This window comes from Triticum aestivum, chromosome 2B, assembly GCF_018294505.1.
Source record: "Triticum aestivum cultivar Chinese Spring chromosome 2B, IWGSC CS RefSeq v2.1, whole genome shotgun sequence".
Lineage (NCBI taxonomy): Eukaryota > Viridiplantae > Streptophyta > Magnoliopsida > Poales > Poaceae > Triticum > Triticum aestivum.
The window spans coordinates 644,037,751-644,048,212 of record NC_057798.1 but is presented as its reverse complement, the minus strand read 5'-3'; the positions used below and the strand labels follow the sequence as shown (position 1 = coordinate 644,048,212).

At 45.1% G+C, this 10,462-nt stretch overlaps 1 protein-coding gene across 2 annotated transcripts; it reads right to left on the bottom strand.

Moving 5' to 3' along the window:
• Positions 1-3,660: 3,660 nt before the first annotated feature.
• LOC123046456 (UDP-N-acetylglucosamine diphosphorylase 1) lies at positions 3,661-8,252 on the bottom strand. Of its 2 annotated transcripts, XM_044469832.1 has the most exons (15): positions 7,733-8,252; positions 7,222-7,276; positions 6,957-7,108; positions 6,787-6,826; positions 6,224-6,313; positions 6,022-6,134; positions 5,814-5,888; positions 5,549-5,588; positions 5,368-5,450; positions 5,216-5,293; positions 4,948-5,091; positions 4,793-4,860; positions 4,405-4,519; positions 4,153-4,309; positions 3,661-4,036 (listed from the first exon to the last, which is right to left on the bottom strand). In XM_044469832.1, exons 1-15 carry the CDS (start codon positions 7,904-7,906, stop codon positions 3,939-3,941), a joined length of 1,482 nt encoding a protein of 493 aa, XP_044325767.1. In that variant the 5' UTR covers positions 7,907-8,252; the 3' UTR covers positions 3,661-3,938. The 2 variants fall into 2 exon arrangements, 1 of the variants encoding a protein (XP_044325767.1); XR_006422339.1 differs by lacking the exons at positions 3,661-4,036; positions 4,153-4,309 and having other exon boundaries at positions 4,606-4,860; positions 7,733-8,249.
• Positions 8,253-10,462: the final 2,210 nt, after the last annotated feature.

Here is a 10,462-nt window from a genome sequence, read left to right as displayed (position 1 = left end):
TTGAATATAACATATTTCAGTGTTGGGAACCTGGGATTTGAATTTTTTTGCCGATTAATAGTCGACCGGTAAAATCGATTAATCGACCAATTTTTGATTAATCTCTAAACCCCAGCTGACCGAGACACTAACGATAAACGATATCCTCAACTTGTTTTAGGTTATGATTGGTTTTCCAGAGTAAGCCCTCTTTCTTTTGATGTGCCCCATAATCAGTTCAGCTTTATTGTACAAGGCAAAACAACCATAACTACAGCAGTCTACAACTCTAGTGAAGAAATTTTAGAGATACCAGCAGAGCAAGTAACAAAGTTACTGGACAAAGGTGTACAGGCTTTTCTTCTCCAAATTCACAATATAGTGGCCCAAACTCCTGATAAGCACTGTATCCCTGCTGCAATAAGCAATCTGTCAGTGGAATATGAGGATGTTTTTGCTGAGCTAACAACACTACCTCCATAGAGAGAATTGGATCATAAAATTGTACTATTGCCAGGAACTGATCCACCTCATGTTAGACCTTACAGAGTACCTCATCACCAGAAGGAGGAAATGGAGAAGCAAATAAAACATCTTTTTGACAATAATCTGATCAGGCATAGCCAAAGCCCCTATGCAGCCCCTGTTCTGTTAGTTAAAAAGAAGGACAGTACTATGAGACTTTGCACAGATTTCAGAAAGTTGAACACCGTGACAGTAAATAACAAATTTCCCATACCATTAATTGATGATTTACTGGATGAGTTGCATGGAGCAAAGGTGTTCTCTAAGATTGACTTAAGGTCAGGTTACCACCAGATCAGAATGGACCCAGCAGATATCCATAAAACAACATTTAGAACCTTTCTGGGACATTATGAATATCCGGTGATGCCCTTTAGATTGTCAAATGCACCAGGCACTTTTTAGCCCTCGTGAATTTCTTATTTGCTAAATACAACAGAAAGTTTGTTCTGGTATTTTTTTTGATGACATCCTTGTATTTAGCACTACTCTCGAAGAGCATGTGGAGCATTTGAAACAAGTATTGCAAATATTGAGAGAAAATCAGTTGTATGCAAAAATCTCAAAATGTGCATTTCCAGTTCCTCAGTTGGAGTACTTGGGACATGTAGTTTCTGGTGAAGGTTTAGCTACTGAACCTAGCAAGATTAAAGCAATAGCTGAGTGGCCCACACCTTCTGATGTCACTACATCGAGAAGTTTCTTGGGTCTGGCAGGATACTACAGGAGATTCATAAAAGATTATGGAACAATTTGCAGGCCATTGCATGATGCTCTCAAAAAAGGGAAATTCCTGTGGACAGTGGAACAAGATAAAGCTTTCAGCAAACTACATCAAGCCTTGATCACAACTCCTCCAATTCTTGCTCTACCCAACTTCCATGCCCCTTTCATACTGGAAACAGATGCTTCTAGTTATGTCATTGGGGTTGTTCTTATGCAAGGGGGCAGACCACTGACATATTATACCTATTCACTTTGTCCAAGAAATGCTGCCTTATCTACATATGAGAAAGAAGCTTTAGCAATCTTGGAAGCTCTAAAGAAGTGGAGACACTATTTACTTGGAAGCTCTGTGATCATCAAAACTGATCGGCAATCATTGAAGTTCATTACTGATCAAAAGATTACTGGAGGAGTGCAACACAAACTTATGATGAAATTATTGGAGTTTAATTTAACAATACAATACAAAAAGGGCAGCACTAACAAAGTGGTTGATGCTTTATCCAGAGTGCTACCAAAGTGCATGTCTATGTCAACTGTCACTCTAGAGTGGGCAAAGGAATTACTCACCAGTTACCAAAATGATCCAACCACCAAGAAGTTACATGAAAAGTTGTTGTTGCAATCCCCTGAGGACACATCTGAATATTCCATACATGCAGGTATTATCAGATTTAAGGGAAAGATTCTGGTAGGCAATGATACGAAGTTGAAAGAGAGGCTAATTGCTGCCTTACATAATTCTCCTATGGGGGGAAACTCAGGAATGAGGGCCACATATCACATAGTAAAGGGAATTTTCTATTAGCCAGGTCTTAAACAAGTGGTAGAGAAATTCATAGCTACTTGTCCCATCTGTAAGAGAGCAAAGCATGAGAATTGCTTACAACCAGGATTATTAGATCCTCTACCAGTAGTTGATATGGCATGGCAGCATATTTCTATGGATTAAGGTCTCCCAAATTCTCAAGGAAAGGATGTGATACTTGTGGTGGTAGATAGGTTCACAAAATACTCTCACTTCATACCCCTTTCACATCCTTATACAGTTCAGAGTGTTGCTCAAGCATTTGTGGTTAACATAGTCAAATTACATGGACCACCCACACTCATTATCTCTGATAGAGACATGATATTTACAAGCCAACTATGGAGAGATATCTTTGTTGCTTATAAGAGTGAATTGATATACAATTCAGCATACCATCCACAAACTAATGGTCAAACAGAAAGGATAAATCAGTGCTTGGAAACTTATTTGAGGTGTATGACTACACAAGAGCCAAAGAAGTGGTTAGCATGGTTACCATTACCTGAATATTGGTACAACACCACTTATCATACAACATTGAAGATGAGTCCTTATCAAGCTCTATATGGGTTTCCTCCTCCTCTTATTGCTGAACTAGCAATACCTGGACCTGATAATGAGGAAGCCCAGGATTTCTTGACAGCAAAGCAGAACATGTTGGACTAGTTGAAAGAAAATCTACTTCAAGCTCGAAATAGAATGAAGAAGTATGCAGATCTCAAGAGAGTGGGAAGGCAATTTGAAGTTGGAGATTTGGTCTATCTCAAGATGGCACCTTACAGATTGGCAGCTTTTGGTTTCAGAGGAGCACTAAAACTCCAAAACAAATATTATGGCCCATTCTTGGTTATCCAGAAGATCGGTAACAGTGCATACAAGTTACAATTCCCAGCTGATGTGCAAATGCACCCGGTTTTCCATGTGAGCCAGTTGAAGAAGCATTTGGGTAAGAAATCTATTCCTAGTCCACACCTCCCTATGGTGAATGCAGATGGCACCATCAAAACTGAACCAGCTCTAGTTCTGGAAGTCAGACAAATACCTTGCAAAAATGTTTCTTTGGTGCAGTGGTTGATTCAGTGGGAAAACCTGGCACCGGACAATGCTACTTGGGAAGATGCTGAGTTCATTAAACACACATTCCCTACATTCTTCAGGAACACTACTGCAACTTGGCGGACCACGAACACAACGCCGCGAGGACACGACGGCTCTTCAGGAGGGGGTAATGTTAGGTAGAAGCATATCTGAAGATGATTCTTCAGTTAACTGTGTCATTTTAAACACTTGCCGGTTCAGCTAATCCAACGGTCCACGGGACTCCTCAAGTTACTTTCGTCGCCCACCGTTAGATCTATCTTTCCGTTAGAATCACTGTTCACGTTCCTGTTGTTACCGCGAGGCGTTCACCTACTTAACAGCTCCTAAGGGACGAACCCTAAACTCATATGGCTCCGCCGATAGCAATACATATCCCAGATCGGGGTCTCTTTCCTTGATAATTCCCAAAATTCGTCCATATAATCTCTTGCTCTGTACTCGTAGACTATCTAGGATCTGACATGCGGGTTTAGAGCTGACCTTCTCCAAACGTTACCACGGATAAACGGGGCACCAAATTAGTACAATTGAAAATGCTCATCTAAAGGGGCAGCAACAGCCAAAAGAGTTACAAATGGCAAAAGCCAAGACGCATTCAGAATCTGGGCCAATTACTCACAAAAGATACAACAGTCTGGCCAGTGCCTGAAAACCCTAATGCCAACAGCTCAAAGAGCTCCGCTCAATACACCACCAATGTCCCAAACTGCGAGGCATTCGATTCGACCTTGCAATCCCTGTGCCGCTGTCCCAAACTGCTTCCTCCATCTGCTGCCGCTGTCACGAACCGATGCACCTAGAACGAGATCTCGCTGGGCGCGTGGAATGTCCGTCCGCGGCAGATCGCCTCCAGGTTTTCTCCGGCATAGGAGCTGAGAGGAGAAACCTCGACGCCTACGAGAAAAGGGGTCATGAGAAAGGTGGCCATCACAATCTGTTGTGTCTTGCAATGCCTGAGTTGTGATTTAGTGCGGCAAGTTTTCAGGGTACAGGCAAACGTGAGGAATTACCTGTCATGTACAAAGGCACAGAATGGGTCAGGAAGCCGCCAGCAGCGACTACCCATCTGCTGTGGAGTCGGAGCAGCATCAGTTTGGCGCTATCCGGGGTGTCGTACGCTGAGCCATTCGCGTTCTTCACTGGAGCAAATTCCTCTTCACGTAGCACCTGGATTTTCAGATATGCACCAGTGAGCATCTCAAGCTTTTAAACCCAAAGAAAATGGCGGAACAGAAGAAGAGGGAACATAATGGAAATCAAACCTCAAAAAGTGTCGTGGACGGGGAGTAATTGAATGCATCGAATATGAACTGCTCAAGCTTCAGGCCCATTGTATACCCATGAATCGAGGGTATCTTCTTCTGTGCAAGATGATACCTGGCCACCGAATTCCAAATGTCAGGTGCTGCAACAGAACAATAATTTATGCTAGAGCATGTCAATTGCCAAGTAAAATTACTTGCCATGACATGCCTAGGAGATCCTTAAATCACAAGCTGTAGATATAACACTCTTGCTCTCCCAGAAAGATTAAGAGACATAAGCAGCAAGTAGGTAAAAAACTACTACTATAAAACCAGACTCAGGGTTTGGAAGAGGAGGCAAACATAATATGATTTCAGAATCCAAACAAGATACAGAAACACTCACACACTGTCCTTTTCAAGGCTGTTCGCGACTTGATTCAGAAATTCCAAACTGAACATATGCAAGCATACCTGCAAAGAAACAAAGGAATATGTTAGTTTTATGTGTCACAGTTATTGAGGGAAGGAGGGAGCGACAAACCAATGATAGAAATATACATTGCTCCAACAATAACGAAGGCGTCCTGTTGATTGGTTAATTTCAGTAGTCATAGCCGCATCCATTTCACTATACTCGACCACGGAAAGAGGCCCACCACGACCTCTTTGAACAAATACTCCAACATTCTCTTGTGGATAAGCCTGTTAAGGATATGACACTATCAACAAAGTGCCCAGTATGCTAAAAATGAAAATTGCCAAAAAAAAAACAAGTGATGAACCATGAGAATTTCTTTTTGCGAGCTCGAAAGATATTTGACCTTACCTTCCTAACAACCTTCGCGGCAGAAGATACACCCTTTTCTATAAAGTACCCTAGGAACGTTGGATCTGCAACACGAACCTGCGCATAAGACATCGATTAGCGAATGAGAAGGTGCGGAAATCAGGTAACACCTCAAAAGCGCATGTCCTCACCAATACGTTATCAACTCCGTAGCAATCTACATACTTTACACCCCGTGAAGACATATCGTCAAGCAACTTCTTAGACTTCAGAGCTGTGAGATGTTACAGTTGTAAAAACTAAGCATCAGTATCTAATAGTGGGTAAAATACAACTACTGCAAGATGCATAATAACATCTATGGGAGATTACCGGCATAAACTCCCCCATTTCCATCAGGTGCCTTGGCTACCTGGTTTAAGAAGATCATGTAAGAAATCCAACCATTTAGCATTGCAGATATGCAGTATCAAAGCAGCTTTGCAGGCATCAAATTTGCATTTAAACTCTCAGATCACACACCATGAGTAAAACTTAGAAAACAAATTGCTATAAACTGTAACTTTGCGTCCTGGCCATAAATAGTAGGATGGATCATGAATGAAAAGTTAACGTAAGAGAAGATGCAACACGCTACCTTGTATGGCGTCTCCATAATAAATCTGCCATCATCAGAAACACATGGAAGAGTGCCTTGTTGGAAAAAGGTCACCTGCCAAGAAGATATCAACGTTTCAAGCCTAGCTATTAAAGATAACTCTAACTATTGGATTCGACAGTATGCACATGTTTGTTGAATTCCCATGAATATTCAACGCAAAGGAAAACTCTGTACTTGTTCTTACCTGGTCAGCCTCTAAGCCAAAATATTTACGGCTTTCAAAGAATTTGCGTGTGACATCATCAGTAAAGGGGCTGGTCATTATGTACCAGTGGATTGGTAAAGTATTTCTTGGACCTGCAAATTATTTTCAAATCAAGGGTAAGGACGTGAAGTGAAGCAAAGGACAAAGAAAAATCTACAAGCTTGTGATTAAAAGATATTACTATCACTGGACTGAGCAGCCAGCTTTTGAATGCACAAAATGCGTTCCGCTTGGAGTTGGAAAAGTGATTTCCCGGATGGAAGTCCAATACCTGGAAGGCCAACATGAGGTGTCAAGAGAAAAGCACAATGATCAATATAATATAAGGAGATCAGAATTATCAGGAAATGCAATTCCATACTAGTATGGATGAACAAAGATGCCACGCTGGATATAGTAAGTACATCCATTTCCTTTTGATCAGGAGAGAATGCATAACAGTGATGTACAAATTTATGACATGTGAAATCTACCACTATGGAATTATCAGCAAAAATGGATGAACAAAGATGTACGGATGAACAGTAGTATGGATGAACAAAGATGCCACACTGGAGTAAGTACATCCAATCCCTTCTTCTACAATTTACAACATGTGAAATCTGCCGCTATGGAATAAAGAATTGTGCCAAGAACTACAAACATCACTATGGTGTACTATTTTTTAGTTTTAAAAGAAGAGCATACCACTGCACATATGCAGTCAACTACTAACATACAAGGACTCAGATGGGATCGACTTACTGAAACACCCCTTAGGATCTGAGCTACCAAGCCGAGTCCCCTACACACAAGGCACAACACGAAAAGAAATTAGATCATCATAAGCATAATGCTACCGAATGGGCGGTAGAGACTACAGAGATTGCAGTATCAGAAAACAGGACTGGGGGGATTGTATTTCATCAGATTACCTGACCACCAGCCAAAAGGACAACGGCCAGCTTCCCCTCGGAGATGGCTCTCAGCCCCTTCTTCCACCACCGTTCTTTGTCCTCCGGAGACCTCTCCTCCACCCTCGACACGCTGGATTCCGGCACGGGCTCGGCGGGCGCCAGATAGCCTCCTGTGCTTAGCAAGATCACCATATTAGCTAAGAATGCTGATCAAAGGTACACATTGCACAGTGTTCTTCTTCACCGGAATGATGGCAACTTGTTCAAATGAAGGAACTCTGACCTTGTGATCCCATAGAGCGTCGAATGATCCGGTCAATCCTCGAAAGATCCAGACTCTGCAATACAGTTAGTACGCACATTTCCGTCAGTATTCAGTTGGTGTCAAAATGGCAAACAGATGCTGCAAATTTCGATTGAGGTCAGGCAACACCACAATCGAAATGTGCAGCATCTGCAACTGATGTAGATTTGCATTGCTGCTCAAATCCTCATCTTCTACCCCACGAATCTCAGCAGCACTTTCTACTCGAAATCAAACCAATCCAGCTCTGCGTGCAGAATTCCAGCCCACGACCAAATCGACAAGCATAATTCCAACACAAAACCGAAATCTTTCTTTCATGATTAACAATCCCGATGCAGAAAGTAACTTGTTATGCCGAAAAAACCCTCCGCCGACACTCCCTGCGCGAGGAAACAGAAATCCCAGCGCAAGAAAGCCAAATCCGGCCATGAAATCCTGCCGGGAGAGGGCCAAAAGGAGCAGCGCATTGGGGGCCGGTCGGTCTCACCTCGATGTCCCGGACGAGGAGGTCGCGGTCCTCGGGCGAGAGCTCGTCCCAGAGCGCGAAGGCGCCCTCCTGGCCGTAGTCCTTCATCCGCTCCAGCAGCTCCTGCGGCGGCGCCGCCCCCCACCTCCCGACCGGGCCCACCGGCGCCACCGACCCCACCATCATCTCCTTCATCCGCTCGTCCTCCTCCTCCTCGCCGCGGCGGCAGCACGCAAGAAGCAGCGGGCGACGGTGGCGAGGCGAGGGAGATTATGAGCAGGCAGAGCGGAGCAGCGGGCGGTGGCGAGGCTAGAGATCCGTGATTGGGTAATGATCCGCTGTGCCTATGGCCAGGCCAAAAGAGCCAGCTCGGATTGTTCGCCGGTGCGTGCGTGGGCGTGGGCCGCGTAGGTAGCGTGGTGGTGGTGCCGGTGCGTGTGCCGCCGCGCGAGGTGAGGTTATATACCGCGCCCGCTGCGGTGCGGTGCGGTGCGCTGCAGGTGTCTCCTCCCTGGCTTTTGGATCGGAGCAGGTTGCGAACGTACGGAGTACTACAAGGGAAGGGGAGAAGAAGCTACGCAGGATGCCATGGCAACCACGCCATTTGGATGTTTACGGCGAATAATCAATCTACTTGGCTCATAATTTTACTCCCTCATATATAGGAATATAAGTATTTTTTACGGCGAATAATCAACATGTCCATGTCGATGTAATTATTATCACCCTGCAAAATTCCTTTAAAACAAATGATTTTTATCATTTATACCACTACTTGTGTCTCACTACTCAACTTTGTCATTAAAAGTTTCAATTGCTCAAAAATGCCATCGCTCCATTAGGCGCTTGCTCAAAAATGTCATTAAACACTAGGTGAAAGCACATTTACCATTTTATATGACCAATACACATCCACCCACATGTCAGCTCTCCCTCTATCTCACTATGATTAAGTATGGGTCCCATTTGATCCCCAGTAGCGTTTTTATTTCCTCCTAAAAGTATTTGCTTGCTTACTCGTGAATAGTTAGGCCCACACTTATCATTGTGAGATAGATGAAGCTGACATGCAGATCTAGAGGTATTTTCATCATATAACATGGTCAACAGGTTTGACCTGATTATAACGGTGTCTAATGACATTTTTGAGCGAACATCTAACGGTGCAATGGCCTTTTTAGGTCTCTAATGGCATTTTTGAGCAAGTGTTTTATAAACTGGTGGTATTTTTTAGCAGTTGTAAATTCTAATGGTAAAACTGAGTAGTGTGACACAACTAGTGGCACAAATGATAAAAACCCTAAAACAAAGATCACCCCCAAAATTTTGTTCAATTCATCCATCTATTACATGAATAATAGCTGTGGGAGGAGGGGGGAAAGGGATGGCTCCTTGCCTCTACCATAGCGCTGTCAGTTTATCAGGGTTAATGCTGTAGTAAAACATTGTGGTTTATTCTAAATGAAATCGGGGAGAGCTCTCTTTGTCAAATTTTTTTACATGAATAACAAAGGGACAATTGCATTTTTGTCCCTAGTTGATTTCTACCCACGGGTTTTGCCCTTACTTTTCGAGCCTGCTCAGTTTTGCCCTTACTTTTTCCATCGAGGTCGTCCAAATGCCCTTCTGTCACGGCTCCGTCCGGTCAATGCCGTTTGACCACGGCGGTGCGTCGTTTTGGACATTTTTACCCCTGTTAAAAATACACACACACACTCTCTCTCTCTTACATGCGGGACCCGTTGAGAAAAAGACAAAAGAAAAAACGGACTATCTCCTACCTCACCGGAGTGCGTCTCACGGTCGGCGGTCGGCGGGGCTCCGTAAGGGCCGCGGGGGAGCGGTCGGGAGGCCGGGACTCGCACGGGGAGATCCCCATGTATACGATGGAGAGGTAAGGGAGGCCAGGAAGGTTCGGAAGCGAGGGGACGGAGCTCGGTGGCGACGGCCGGAGCACGGGCTACGCAGGGGAGGTATGTCCAGGTCAAGGAACACAATAGGGAGGCGCCAGAAGCTTTGTGGGGACGTCCTGAAGCCCATGATGTGCGCTAAGACGGCGGGGGCTTGAAGGATATGGAGATCGAGCGGCGACGACCGGCAATCGGAGGTGGGGAAGATGATGACCAAGTCAGCGATTCCAGCCTTCCTTCGTTGATTCGCTTCGCGGAGATACTCATGGAGTGGCTGTGAACCTCTGAGACACCTTATTGGGGGCATCGGGAAGCAGTTGGCCACGCGGGCGACCAACGTGCCTGAAGTTCCGGCGAGATCCCCCTCCTGGATGTGCACACGCGCGCCCTCCTAAGGTTCATCGGCTGGGCCACGCGTGCGACCCACGGTTCCCATGCTCCTCCCGGCAGCCTCGCGCGAAGTTCTATGGCCGCACCCTGAGCTCCGGTGGCGCCTCGCCGGCTGCGCTCGTAGTGGTTCCGGTGGTGCCTCGTGGCCCGCGCTACACGTCCGCCCTGCGGATCCCGTGCGCCTCCAGCGCGCGAGGTTCCACGCCCGCAGGTCGAGCTTCGGCGAGCTCCCACGATTGGTCATGCACGCCGCCGTTGGCCATATGCGAGCCGACATCGTGTCCTTGTCATGGTTTTGCCAGCCCAATTAGTTTAGGCTGATAGCCCAATGCCAAGTGGGCCCGTTAGTGTTAGGTGTTTAGTTTAGTTAGTAGGGGTTAATAGTCCACTGCCAAGTGGGCCTCCGCTAGTATTAGGTTAGTTGTTTAAATTAGTCAGCTCAGAAAAGTTG